The 15,612-nt window shown below is 39.1% G+C and overlaps 1 protein-coding gene across 1 annotated transcript; it reads left to right on the top strand.

Annotated features, from left to right (window-relative positions):
• The first annotated feature begins 11,390 nt into the window (after positions 1 to 11,390).
• LOC149838001 (ethylene-responsive transcription factor ABR1-like) lies at positions 11,391 to 14,520 on the top strand. Its single transcript, XM_090007557.1, has 2 exons — positions 11,391 to 11,875; positions 13,856 to 14,520. The coding sequence occupies exons 1-2, from the start codon at positions 11,470 to 11,472 to the stop codon at positions 14,386 to 14,388; spliced, it is 939 nt and encodes a 312-aa protein (XP_089863683.1). The 5' UTR covers positions 11,391 to 11,469; the 3' UTR covers positions 14,389 to 14,520.
• Positions 14,521 to 15,612: the final 1,092 nt, after the last annotated feature.

Genomic DNA, 15,612 nt, shown 5'->3' on the forward strand with positions numbered 1-15,612 from the left:
AACAGTTGGTAAAGAAGTTAACAAAAATTTTGTACTTATAAACAACACTAAGTTACTTAATTGATCGTGATCACAATCATTGTTTATGTCTGTGCGTAGGTTCGCCATGGTGATGTTAAAGATCAAGGAATATGTGATTTAAAAAATGGTCCGACCAAAGTTGTGCAATGCTACAATGGGTATATCGTAAATGGTTATCGATTCCATACAAAAGACTACGGTATAAACAAATCAACGATAAATAGTGGCGTGTGTGTCAAGAGTAGCAGCTACGGTGAAAATGAACATGATTACTACGGTGTTATAGAGGAAATAATGAAGTTGACTTACTTAGGCATGAATAACACGGTTACGATATTCAAGTGTCATTGGTTTGATCCAACTGCAACAAGACTCGACAAAGCTTCAGGCATTGTGGAGGTGAATCATAAATCCAGATTTGGAACATATGAACCATTCATATTAGCCTCGTAAGCTCAACAAGTTTATTATACTTCATATCCGAGTATAAAAAAGTCAGATAGAAATGAATGGTGGGCAGTTTGCAAGGTGAAATCCAAACTATACCCCGAGTATGATCAGTTACAGGAAGATGAGTTAGCTGAAGACAGTGATTACTATCAATCAGATGATGTCTATGACTTCGCTTATGGTCACGATGTTGCGCATGATATGCATGTCATATCTCCATTGGCCGATGAAACATTCATAGAGGAATGTGATCCAAATGATGTACCAAGTGGATGGGCAAACAATGATGAAGAAGAAGAAAAAGAAGAAGAAGAAGAAGAAGAAGAAAGTCAAACTAGTGACAAGGAAGAATTCTCAAGCTAGTGAGCAAAATCTTATACTACAAACCTCTATTTAAATGCATTGTAATACTTGATGTGAGTTGTATTGCAATACTTGGTGTGAATGATTAAAAATTTTATTTGAATGTATTGTAATACTTGATATGAATGATTCGAATGCATTGTAATACTTGATGTGAATGATTTCAATTATCTGAATGTATTATAATTTATGCAACGAATGATTTGAATTAGTGCAATACTTGATGTGAATGATTTGAATTATTTGAATGCATTGCAATGCTTGATGTGAATGACTTGAATGCATTGTAATACTTGATGTGAATTATTTGAATGTATTGTATGACATATGTTATTTGTTAGAATATGGTTCGTGGAGGTTATAGTGGTCGCTCATCCAGTAGTAGCCAGGCTCAGCCTTCATCTTCACGGGCTCCTGTGATAGGTATATCATATAACTAATTGGATGCTTGATTAGTTCAAATGTGCATTCTGAGAATTTCTAATGTATTTTTTTACAGATGATGTTGCGCATGTACACGACCCACCTACACCAGTTGATCACACAAGTCAACAGCCAACACAGGAAACAGGGTATTCTCAGGCTGGCACAAGAAGACTCATTCGAATAGTGTATATCGATAATCGACCGTAAGTATTTTGTTTTCAATTATTGCATATCCTTTAAATATTTTATATTGATATTTACTGTGTAACAATTCATGTGCAGCACGAGGTTTGAGCCACAAGAAGTAGTACGGGAGATTAGGAATTCACTTCTTCAACATCTACCAGGACCAGTTGCTCAATGGAAAGAGTACCCAAAGGAGGTGTTAGACAGATTGTGATCCTCATTCATGGTATACAGTTGTTCCTCATAGTTAATGTGTTTCATATTTAATTTATTTAAGCAATGTCTACTAACTTTCTGAAAATATTTGTAGGCTTCGAATCGCTTCGCAACTACGGTGGAAGAAAATGATGCAAGGAAGGTGTGGCAGAAGGTGGCTGCCAATCGATTTGCAGACATGCTGCACACTATGAAGACTGCAGCAAAAAAAGCATCTGGCGTAGTAGATGATTGTAAACACCCCAAATTTTCACTCACCTCCCCGACATCTTAACCAAACATCATCATTCAACCTTTGAAATCGCCGGAGGGCAAAATGGTCATTTTCTGAGCCCGGACCTTACAGAAGTCTAAATTGCATCTGCAACTCTCAAAATTTCTTTATTTTTAGCTCAGATGTTCAAAATTTTATTCCTGACAGGAGACAAGCATCTCCAAGTCTTGGTTCAAGATTCTATTGCATAAGACATGACATTGCATATCATTGCATGAGCATTTCACATCACTGCACTGCACAGCATGTCATTTCGAGGTCCAGAACTCTTGATTTCAAAATTTTCAATCCAGATTCGAGTTTCAACTCTTTTCAAAATTGTTTTCAAAACCCTGGGTCTTCAAAATTATCAATTCTTCCCATTTTACCCTCAGGACTCTGAATTTCAAAATATTTTCTCAGGAAAACGATCTGGATAGTTTTCAATATGGATTTCAGCCACTTCACCTCAGATTTTGCCCTTTTGACAATTTCAAATATCTTCCTTTTACAAAATTGCCCTACAGGGGCCAACTCTTTCCAAAAATTCCTGTTTTACCAATTAGTCCAGATTTTATGAAAATTCCAAAAAAAGTTGTTGTTTTATCCTTATTTCAGTAAAGAAGCAATGTGGGACCCACACTAAGGTGGTGTCACACAAGCTTTTCTTTTGAAAAATTTGAATTTTGAAAACCCAAAAATATAGGAGCCTTGTCCCCTGGATCGGCGCCACTTGTCTTTTCTCTCTCCTCCCATTTCCATGCCAAGTGTTAGTGTGGGGCTACCCAAAGAAGCCGCCACATGTCATCCCATTTATCTGCCATGTGTCACCCTATCCATCCTGCGCCATGTGTCATTCCAAGATTACCAGGAGATGCCAAGTGTCATAGGTTGTCCTGTCTAGAAAAAGTGGAGCTTGTCTCCTCTGAGGTGGCGCCACTTGAAGTGTGTCTCCTGCAGTGGCCACGTGTCAACCTCTCCCTCTTTCTAGAAAAGTAGCCTAACACATGTCTCTCCCTACCTTTCTCAGAAAAGTAGGAGACATGTGTCACTCCTAAATTCCTCCAGAAAAGGTAGGCTTGTCTCCTCATAGGTGGCGCAGATCCTGAACTTCACCTTTTCCATGTTGTCTGAGATGGCGCCATATGGCTTGGCCCTCCTTCTCTCCCCTCTGCCACGTGTCATTCTCTGCTTCTTTTAGAAAAAGCAGGTGACACATGTCTCCTTTTGCCTCATTCAGAAAAAGTAGAGGACACATGTCTTCTCCCTACTCTTTTCAGAAAAGTAGGAGACACATGTCACTCCTGGCTTTCTTTAGAAAAAACAAACCATTCAAATATTCAAATCTCCTCCTAGGTGGCGCAAATCCAGAGCTCTGATTTTCCAGATGGCCTATGAGGGCGCCACATGTCCCTTTCCCTCCTTTTCCTCCCTCTTGCCACATGGCATTGTAGGAGCCACCTTGAGGTGGCGCCACATGTCCACCTCCCATTCCTCCAGGGCCAACCTCCATTTAAAATTCAAATTCCCCATGAGGTGGCGCCATCTGAAGAACCTCCTCCAGCAGGCTGACACTTGTCAGGTATGGAACCATCCTGGACTGCCACATGTCCAGATCTCCTTTCTTGCAGAAAAAGCAAAATTTTAAACATTTGAACTCCCCAGAGGTGGCGCCACATGGCATGCCCCTACTGTTCCAACTTTACACCTCAGAACACCTTTTGAGGTGGCGCCATTCCAGGACTCCATTTGGCTCCATTTTGTATTTATTTTATTTCTTTTAATAAAAATAGCCCTTTTGAGGTGGCGCCACCTGAGGACTCCCTACAAAAGGTGAGTTTGAATTTCAAATTCCAAGAGAGCACCCTCTGAGGTGGCGCCATCTGGGAGCTTCCTGCAGAGAAAATCTAGCAAACCAAAGTTTGAAAAATTTCAAATTTTGCTAAGGTGTCTCACCCACAAATTTTCTATTTTATTTTATCAAAAATCAAAATAGCAGCCCCTGAGATGGCGCCACATGGAGGGCTCAGATTGAGCCTGTTTGAAATTCGAATTTTCTTCAGAAAGTTTATAAAAACAAGGCTCCACGCTCAGGGTAAATGGGAGACAATTTTTTTGAGAGGAGACCACCTTTGAGAACTCTTATTGGACTTGAAAATTCGACCCATCTCCTTGAGAATCCAAATTTGCACTGTGGAGTTCACGCCCCTTTGGCTCAGTGAAGAAGGTGTAGTGGGTCGATTTTGGTGAACCATCCGAAGCCTGGAGCGAAGGACGAAGGAAGCTCATGATAGCCGCCCCTTTCAAAAGCTTCTACGCTGCGTAACGAAGCAAGGTGCACTTCTTTTCCCCTTGATTTGATTTCCTAATTTGATTCGAGAGTCGTTTGAAGAAAGAGTTCATCCGAGATATGGATTGAGCTATTCTCATAAAACGACATACATAAAAATATTCAATTATGCTTCCTTGATGATTTTTAACATTCATGCATTTAGCTAGGTTTAATTTGCATTTTATTTCATTCATTTAGCATATTTCATGAATTAATTAGGATTAATTTAGCATTTATTTCAATTCTGCTCATTTTCAATAGGTCACTGTTTTTATCAGTCACTCCACACGTCATTTCATGCATTTATTTTTATTTAAAAATCCCAAAAAAATCACGGAATGCGCCCTTAGGTGTACCTAGAATTGTGCCAAAAATTCGGAGACATTTGAATTTGTTTACTGCGGTAAACGTTCAAAATGGCAAGTCGGGTTTTGTTACCCGGGATGCGTTTTGAAAATAATTTTCCGACTTGTAAAATCGAGATATCCCTCACGGGAGATCCGATTTTCGATCCGAAAGATGTTCTGAACTCGGGAGAATGTCTAGTTTTTAACCTGATTTTATTAAATTTTTCTGATGTTTTTTATGTCTGAAATAAATCCGAGAGTTTGGGACACGTGTCAGAACCTGATTTGGGCCTCTGAGATCTTGGATCGACTTAGGGCTATGGTTTCTCTTTGTGTGTTGCTCCAAATCCAAAACTGTAAAAAGTGAAAGTTATGTCCGAGGTGTCTTCTATTTGCATCTGAAAGCCTGTGATTTTTAGAACAGTGTTGATACCTGCTTCAAATTTTTCTTGTCAGTTCCCTGTTTGGTCACATTGGTATGTTCTGTCAATTTAGGAACACAAAGTTATATTTTTATCCATGTTTCTGTTGATCAAATGCCAAAATCATGAACATAAAAGTTGTTTATGTAGGTGTCGTGAGTAGCTCTGATTAATTTCATAAATTTCTATGGCTGTTTTATATTTGTTTTAGCATTTTACATCAGATTAGGGTGATTTTTACCTCTGTCAGAACTAAATCTCTGTTATTGAACTCACCATGGCTCAAATCCCAAGACTGTAAAAACCAAAAATGTTCCATTTCGGGTCCTTTAGCAGTCTGCAAAATATCAGAAGTTTTCATGGTGTAAATCTTGCATTATCATATTAAGCATTGCATTTGGTTCGGATCCATAGGCAAAATCCACCATTTTAGGACTTTCTTCAAATTTTAGCATTTAAATCATATCCTTTCGTCATTTTTAGCATTCTAGGCTGTTTATCAGAGTATGTAGATGCTTCATACCGAATTTGGTGCAATTTGGAATCCATTTGAGGTTCAGATTTGCCATAATATCAAAACAGGGTCCCGCAGGACCCAGATCCAAGCGAAAAACAAGCGAAATTCGTTATTTTGGATAAATTACAAAATGCCAAATTCTGATTTTACAGTCTTAATGTGTTCAGCAGCATGTCATCATGTCTCTTACTGCATTTCATCATCATTTGATTCAATTTGAATTTCAAAATCTAAATTTTACCAAGTTTTCCTTCAAAAAACCCTGATCTTAAAGGTATAATTTTATAATTAGGGGTATTTTGGTCATTTTAACCCCAATTCCGAATTTCAAACTATTTTCCATCAAATTTCTTGCATTTAAATCATTTCAAATATCAAGGAAGCATGAGATTAGGGTTTATATCCAATTAAATCCAATAATTTCAGAATATTATTGGAAAATCTTGGAAAAACCAACATATTTGAGCTAACCTTATTTCAAGTTTGGCAGGGACATTCCAAAGAAGAAGCTAAAGTCTGCAAATTTCCATTTATTTCATTTACTTTGTGATGTAATAATGTAAATTTTGGAATAAGAGATTTAATTTCCTGCTTAGACTAGGATGCATATCATATAGTTTGAATTTATGCAATATCCTGCTTATATGATTCATGCATTGTTATTTCAAAAGCACTATAGATGTTCACGAATGGCACGTGCACCAACTCTTAGGGAGTTGATGAACTCGGTGGAATCCATATTTACGGCCCTAGTCGGAATATGGACGAGACCCAGATCCATCATCTTTCTACTAGTCACATGGAGCCTACACTCTTAGGCTATCTTAAAATGCACATCATATTTTCAATATTTTCAAAGCATTATGCATTAAATCAATTAAACTCTGAACATATTCATGGCCACAGTCAGAATATGTGAAGGATTTATTTTGACCTAATACACATTTTCCAACAAATTTCTTAGAAAATCTTTCAAAGTGCATTCATTCACTCATATCATTTGCATCATGAAATCATTGGTCTTCTCACGATTTCCTTAAGAGAAACTTTATTCTCAAGAAAATCGATTTCTCAAGAAACTCTGAAGATTTTCCAAAATCGGTTTTCCCAAGTCAAGTTTTTCCACAGTTTTCCATGGAAAAGGTTATTTTCTCAAGATTTTCAAAAGAACTCTCTCATCTTTCTCAAAATCATAATCGATTTCCAAGTGTTTCAAAGCTAAGATTCCCAGGACTTCAATTTCCCAAGTTTCAAATTTTCCTTCTCCACAAGGGTTTTCCCATGTATTTCAATCATTTTCCCAAGAAGACTTTCAAAATTTGAAGCTTTTTTCCTAAGAAGTGTTTCCCTTTTCAAATGTTCACCTTTTTCTCAAGAATCACTTCCATTTTCCCAGGATTTTCAACCATTCGTGATTTTCTCACATCTTCATGAACTTTCTCGTGATTTCAAAACCTCTTTCACATGAGTTTTCCTGAGAAATTGACTTTCACCTTTTTTTCTTGAGAAATAGCTTTCAACTCCAAATATTTTCCAAGCATACATCATGTTTTCCAACTTACATTTTCCAAAACCTCATAGCACATGCCTGAATTCCCTGTGCATTTAGGATAGAACATAACTTTGATAATTTTGCTAAGTCAAGCATAGTTTTGGTCCTTGGTTTGATTACCCCTGTTAAAGGCGGCAGGAATGATCGAACCTCGTACCGACAGGTCGAGCCCCATCCCATGGATTTTCCCGCAATTTTCAAAATGGAGGCGAGTATTTCAAAACATTTTCCAAAATCCGGTCAAGTTTGAATCGCGAAAGCATTTCTCACTCTCTCTTCCGCAAGGAAGGGAAGACGGGGGGAAAATTTTACGACGATAACAATGATCCATTACTGTGGAAGGGCCATGGTCCTATTACTATCAGGAGAGATTACTGAGATGAAATGTGCGATAAGTGGGCGGGAGATGCATTTAGAAATTGCTCTGCGAAGGCTGCACAAAATCGATCGAAGATGCCCGAAGCCCATCTACACACAGGTGGATCTAAGACATTTGGGAGCCACTTAAAGAAAATGGTAACTCATTAATATATAATATTAATTTTATAAGTATTGTTGCAAACTTGTGTACTAAATCTTTTGTCATTTAACTTCGCAGGAAGCAGAAAAATGAGGCAGTGTACCATATAAGGATGTGTTTGTAGAAACACATAAACGGAAGACCACGGGAGTCTTCGTATCAGAGAAGGCGAGAACGACAATGGTATGTATTAATTCTATTAATAATCATTGCAATATATATGCAAGTTATCATAATGTTATCATTAATTATTAATGAATACTTTAAACATTATTTTGTTGGAGGCATATAAGCAACAGATGGTAGAGCGATATGACGATGACGCTACTCAGCATCCATCATTTGATCCTACAGCATGGGTGACTGCAGCAGGTGAACCCAAAAAAGGTCGCGTGTTCGGGTTTGGGAGTAATATGAACACTTCACCAGTTATTGGTTCTTCCAGTTACGGCTCACCGACTTCTTGCACCGACATAAGCTCCAAGCAGCCGACTATTCTTTCCGGTGATGATGTACGGCAGATCATTAATGAATCACTGAATAACTACTTCCAATACACCGTCGCCCCCTTTCTTCGAAATGAGATCAAGGCCGCTGTTCAGGATAGGGGATCTTCGATTCCAGGTCCCTCTCAGGTATAATCACATATAAAGTTTTTTTGACTGCATTAGAACACATATGAGCATGCTATAATCACATATTCAGTTTTTTGACTGCCTAAGAACACATATGAGCATGTTATAATCACATATTCAGTTTTTTGACTGCCTTAGAGCACATATGAGCATGCTATAATAACATATAGAGTTTTTTTATTGCATTAGAGCACATATGAGCATGCTATAATCACATATAAAGTTTTTTTGCCTGCCTAAGAACACATATGAGCATGATAGAATCACATATAAAGTTTTTTTGACTGCATTAGAACACATATGAGCATGCTATAATCACATATTCAGTTTTTTGACTGCCTAAGAACACATATGAGCATGTTATAATCACATATTCAGTTTTTTGTCTGCCTTAGAGCGCATATGAGCATGCTATAATAACATATAGAGTTTTTTTATTGCATTAGAGCACATATGAGCACGCTATAATCACATATAAAGTTTTTTTGTCTGCCTTAGATCAAATATGAGCATGATAAAATCACATATAAAGTTTATTTTACTGCATTAGAACACATATGAGCATGCTATAATCACATATTCAGTTTTTTGACTGCCTAAGAACACATATGAGCATATTATAATCACATATTCAGTTTTTTGACTGCCTTAGCACACATATGAGCATGCTATAATAACATATAGAGTTTTTTTACTGTCTTAGAACATATATGAACATGCTATATATCATTTATGATAGAATCACATATAATTTTTTTTGCTTTGCCTACCTTAGAGCACATATGAGCATGCTATATTCACATATTCAATTTTTTGACTGCCTTAGCACACATACGAGCATGATCGAATCACATATATAGTTTTTTGCCTGCCTTAAAGCACATCTAAGCATGGTAGAATCACATATAGAGTTTTTCTAGATGCCTTAGAACACATATGAACATGCTATAATTACATATTCAATTTTTTGACTGCCTTAGCACACATATGAGCATGATAGAATCATATATATATATATATATATATATATAACTTTTTGTCTGCCTTAGAGCACATATGAGCATGATAGAATCACATATAGAGTTTTTTTATTGCCTTAGATCACACATGAGCACATGATAGAATCACATATAGTGTGTAATTTATTTCATTATATTTTGTTTATCAATACTGACTGTTCTTTTCTTGTGTAGGCTGCTAGCGATAATCAGCGTAGTGGAGCTGAAGGGACAGATAAAGACAATGAACAAGAAGATGCACAAAATCTTGGCGATGATTAGAGGACTGTGTTGAAGAAGTTCTATTTTTTTTATGTTTCCTAATTGTAATTGTTGAATTGTAAATAATTAAACCTCTTAATTTTAAGGTGGAACGATTAATTGTTGTAGATTCTTGTTATATGAAATTTTTTGTGTGGTTTGTTTTTTATTTACAGGAAATATAAATTGTACAGGAAATAGAAATTGCTCGGTATTTAATTTTCAAATAATTTTTTTTTAATTTTTTTTCGTGTTTTCGACGGATTAGCGACGGAACCATCCGTCGCTATTCATATTAATCTAGCTACGGCATAGCGACGGAAGTAAATCCGTCGCCAAGCTGTGGTCGCCGTTTAGTACCGGCGGATTGGCGACGGAATATAGCGCTCGTTATTCCATCGCAATTAGCGACAGACCTGGCGACGAAATAATTCCGTCGCCAGTTAGCATCGAAATATTCACGACGTAAGCATAATGTCGCCTCGTTGTCGCTAATCCGTCGCTAACCATGTTAGCGACGGATTAGCGACAGAATGTGGTCGTCGCTAATCTACTGCTTTGTTGTAGTGTTTGGATCAATATCTAGATTCATATAAAAAGAGAACCTAATAAGGAGCTACCCAAAGTATACATGAATCAAACCATACATAGTTTCACATAACCAAGTTAAAAAAACTTAAATGTTATTATACTAATTTAAAACCACAATAGATCGATATATAATAGGACCAAACAAGAGCTATCTATAAGTATATGCAATAAAGTAATATGTAATCGTATAAGACGCTCTTAGATCTCATAATGCCACTATGAATCCAACTCACCTGTATTATGTATAGATTTTATTCAAATTATAATTAGGTTTATGTTCAATGGTATTTTCTGGATTAAAAATATTCAACTGGATCTAATCAGATTCATTCATATTCAATTTGATCCAATATAGTTTTACTGGATCCAACCAAGTCCATTAGAATTTGACTTATCCCAAATTGATCAAACTTGCTCCCATGCCAGTTTCATTGATTCAATCATTATATTCAATAATATCTTATCAAATCCAAATAAAAACTGGATCAATACTAAGCTATACAAGATCTATATATTAATAGAATCCAAACATGAACAAATTATAAAGCACATCAAAACCATATGCAAAAATACAAAACATTTCAGACCCACATCATTGTAGAGATTCAATTAAGATTACAAGTTAACTGAATATCAAACTCATGAAATGATTTATGATTCAAATAATAGATCCAAACTTGTCTTTGTCAAAAAATAAAGCACTCATAGGTATTCAACAAATCAAAAATACTTTTCTGTAGTATCAGAAATGTTAGAAGACCGTTCTGAGCAAAAGAAACAATTAGAACCTTGAAACATAATTTCTAAGACTTTTTGAGTTAAATAAAAACATTGTACAAGTACTTTTCTGAATTTTCAAAAAGTTTATTCTAAAAAAAAAAAAATTACAACCCTTTATTTTATATTTTCTAAAAACCAGGTTATCACAAAAAAAAAAAGAGGGCACAAATGAAATTAACAAGAAAGCACAAGGGTAGTTTGATGATTCTCTTAAAAAATACAAACAGAAATTTAAACAAAAGGGCAGTTACGTAACATCAAATTAAAATAAAAAAACGTAGTATAAACGAAGGTCCTAGACCCTTTTCGGACGTGCCATTTTGAACGTGTCCTTATTGACACAAGTAGACACGTACACTTGTAAAAATTTGTTGGGCCTGTCATACCAAAATAAAAAGTTTGTATATCCGTCAAATTAACCTCTAATTTTTAAGAAAAATAGTTTCTTCAAACTAGGTGTCTAAACATACTATTCCTATGGCGGCGGAAGATTTGAATTCCGGAAGTTATAAAATCAGCCGTTGCGCGACCAATTCTACCGTTGTCTACATCGTCTCCCGTTCTATATTGGCTTCCCCCACCGAGAGAGGGCGGCTTATATGTGCATGGAGGTGGCGGGAAAGCTGGATTCCGGCGAAGACTGGCTCCGAATGCCCGGCGGATGGGCGGGCGACGAGGCTGAGCCGGTGCCGCCGCGGGCGGTAGGCGAGGAGGTGCAGATTCCGGGGTACGGCAATGCTGAGGAGATGTCACTGATGGTATCCGCGCTGACGCAGGTTGTCTCCGGCGCGGCGTCGACGTCGGTGGTGCAGCCAGAATGGTTCCCGCCGCGCTTTGAGCCGGCGATGACGGTGGTGGAAAGCTCGGGTTCGGGGGTGGTTTCTGGCGTTAAGCGGCAGCGGGAGGAGCTTCCGGCAGTGCTGTTTCGACGGTTCCCGGAGGTGGAGGAGACGGCCAGTTCTTCCTCCGTGTCTGTTCAATTTCGTCCTTCTTTTTCTCCGCAGGGTAAGTGGTGGTGGGGAAAGATAATGAACTGAGGGTTCACCTTTTTTTCTTTGATAAAATGACTTCTGGGTCCCTGTGGGTTCCTTCTCTCTGGCCTTGGGACTTCTGGTATGAGAAAGTGAAAGAACTTAGAGGTCCCCGATTTTTACATAAAGACCCACTAGGACCATGAATTTCGGGAAAGACCTCCACGTCTAAACATCTCTTTAGTTGGTAGGTACTATGGTGTCTTGATATCATCTATTTCTCACACTCGAATCAAGTCGTGTGGTTGATAAGAGCCTTTTCTTCTTTTCTTTTCTTTTCCGATAAAGAGGAGAAATTAACCACCGTTATTGCTCGGCCATTCTATTATGGGCCGAGAGGTGTCATGTCGACTGTATCCCTGTTTCGATGTCTACGGTATAAGACTCCATGAATATTACTCCTTATGATAGTTTTTTACTGACTTAAACCTCGTAGCAAGGGATACACACCCTTGGTATCGAACTCACTCGTGATATTCTTTAACTTGAACACCTTAAGCCAACCCATCCAGCCAAATGTGAAAAGCGTTTGCGTGGAGAGCTTGAAAGATGTTGGTCACGCCAGTTTGTGCTACTTGGCCTAATGTTTTGGGTTCTCCTTTGACGGACATACAGTAATTTGATTGTTGATTCAAAGTGAGCCAATTATTTGCTTTAGCCATTAGGCTGGCAATATCACCTTTCCTTTTAGGGAGAGAGAAAGGTTTGACATCCTAAAAGTTGTCTTGCCAATCAGAACAAAGTAATACTGCATGTCATGATGGTCCGCTTTGAAGTTTCCTTTCTTCATTATCAGTTGCTTGACGCAATCTTCTATCTTCTACTACAATCGTCGTTAAAAATTGAAGGTCATTAATTGAGGTATTGGTAGGTCCTTCTCACAAGTTTGAATTGTTATTCTTGGTTCATTCCCCTGCTAAGCAAAAGGCCCCACAACAGTTGAAGGATCATTTTGCAACCTCTAGCTTGAGGACCACTGGACCAGGAACCATGTGGAGGTCAGATCAATTACAACAAATGGAGCCAATAGTTGTGTTTTCGTCCCCCCCCCCCCCCCCAACCCCCTCACATGCTTGTGTTGAAAGGGATAAAGTTGCCTACTGGTATTTGCTTGCAAATTCAAATAGAGAAACCTACACGTCTCCATCTCCTCGCCACTAAATCTCTCTCTCTCTCTCTCTCTCAAATTAGGTGAAGTCAAAAAAACAAAAACCTATCTTCACCTCGAATGTCAAAAACCCACGTAGAATCTTGCTAGGCTGTACCCGTGTTCAAACTTCAAAGCCTTCCAAAGCAGTCCGCACACAATTAGAACAAAAAAAGCAGGCACACCGAAACAAAGAGCTGCACACAGTGGGGAAGAGAGATCTACCCACTCATTTCTAAACCTCGAAAACCTCGCCCAAACACCATGAATTCCGTCGCCACCGTTCTCGTCTTCAAGATCGACAAAACTTCTTCAAAACCCGATTAAAATACCATTTACTCCAACCACCAACTTTCTCATCATCGCTACCAACCATCCAGCTAAGCACAATATTTTCTAGACCGACCCAAGGCCTTTTGTCTCTGTCCTTTCCAATATGCGGTCTTCCTAACAGGTTATTATTTCTTGCAATATATCCCAACCTTAGTGATTAAAACCCCTTCAATGCTGGTTTGGTCTTAAAGCAAAGGTCGTGCATCCTGAGTATCGATCTCTTGACGACCTTCAACTTGATTGCACCTAACCAGGTGTGTGGAGCACTTGTGATCTTTCAATTTCTGTGTTTTTGTGTGGCTCGAGTATTTCGTAAAGTAGCTAGCCACGCCTCCTCGGAGACCACGTTTAGAACCGTTTTTTTGCGTTAATACATAATTTTTTTCTAGTTCATCTTGTATCAAATTTAATTAATTATCGTCAAAAAATTAGGAAAACTACTGACCATGGATTCCGGTGATTTTGTGAATGAAGGGGAGGAGAGCTCGAGGATCACGGCGAGCGCGGAGGGGACGTCGGGGGTTGGGGATGGGCGAAGGAGGTACAGGGGAGTCCGGCAGAGGCCGTGGGGGAAGTGGGCGGCGGAGATAAGGGATCCCCACAAGGCTGCCCGCGTGTGGCTCGGCACCTTCGAGACGGCGGAGGGCGCCGCCCGCGCCTACGACGAGGCGGCGCTCCGCTTCAGGGGCAGCCGCGCCAAACTCAACTTCCCGGAGCGCGTCCAGCTCCAGCCGCCTCCGGCGAACCTTCAGCCCGCTCCGGCGATGAACGTTCCGGCTACGAGCCTCAGCGACAACTACCTGCAGTACTTCAGGCTGCTTCAGAGCCCCGGTCAACCACAGAGCCTCGTCAACCAGCACCTCTACTCCGCCACCGGCAGCTCGGCCTCGACTTCAACCGCTCCGCCGGGAGGTGGAAGTCATAGCGGCGGTTATCCGGCACCGGAAGAGCGGTTTCTTCCGGATTCTTGGTCGGGACCGCCCTGGTTCCCTCCGACTTCCAGCTGATGTTTTTATCCTTACTCTTTTTTTGCTTCTTTTCTACAATAGGGTTCTCATTTGGTGGATTGATTTTAGCAGAATGGTTTGATGTTGTCATTTTTTTTTACATTGTGAAAAATGGATATTTACAGAAATATACACAAGAGTTCTTTATAATTCAGATTCGTACTAAAAAAAAATGTGACAGTTCAAGCCAGTATTTCAGTTATCCTATTGTAATTAACCAAGAGAGCTTATGTGAACTGAAGGGGTTTGGAGCAGTGGGGTAGGTTGTTCAGGTTCAAATCTCAGTGGCGTCACCTCTTTGCCCAAGCAGAAGCAAAGCGACTCCTTGAAGCCCTTTGGGCGAGGGGTAAGTCACAGATGGATAAGCACTCATAGGTTGGCAGGCTTAGTTTTAGTGCGGCCTAATCTCTTACTTCGAAGGTGGTTTCTCTGTTCTCATGAAAAAAAAAAAAACTTATGTGCGGCAGTGAACTTAAGTTGGTCTTTCTTATTTTTGCTTCAAATTCATGATTTGTTGTCCTTATTTTGAGAGAGAGAGAGAGGTAAAATTGGTACAGTTACCAGTTTTCTATTAACTGTAAATTGTGCCTAAAGGGAATATAATTAACACGAACGAGCGTGAATTTGAATAACTGAAGATAAAACTGGTATGATTTCGAATTTTACGCTTTTTTTTTTAGGATCAGTCGGTGTGAGAGGTTGCTTGCGGAGGTGGGCAAGGGATTCCTTAAAGTAAGAAGATTTGTGTTATGACGTGGATCCGATGATCTCTGCCGTACGCGTGGCGGCGTTCTCAATGGTCACGCGTGAGGTGCCGCACACGTGATTCGGTGAGGTGACCTATATCGGTTGTCCCCGCACCGCACCAGATGCTGGGTCCAGTACCGTAATGCTCCAGCATAGAAAACGGGTCTGATTCGGTTCGAATGTAGACAGTAGCGAATCCGGATCGGATTCAAATGGGGTAAGAAAACTGACATCAGATCCGAATCTCATTAGCTTAAGTAGGAGATCTGATGCACTCTTTACATGTATCAGATTTGGATATCTCATTGCTCAGGCCCATTAGAAGGTTAAGATATTCAGTTTCTCATGGATAGATAGAAAAGAAACGACTTGGATAGTATCTACTAATGCTATTGAGAACATCATTAAAATACTTTTTATGTATGAAAAATGTTAGGGGAGCAGCTGGAAACAATCATATTTCTTGATCCGAACCAA

Source organism: Nuphar pumila, chromosome 5, assembly GCF_984573655.1.
Source record: "Nuphar pumila chromosome 5, dmNupPumi1.hap1.1, whole genome shotgun sequence".
Lineage (NCBI taxonomy): Eukaryota > Viridiplantae > Streptophyta > Magnoliopsida > Nymphaeales > Nymphaeaceae > Nuphar > Nuphar pumila.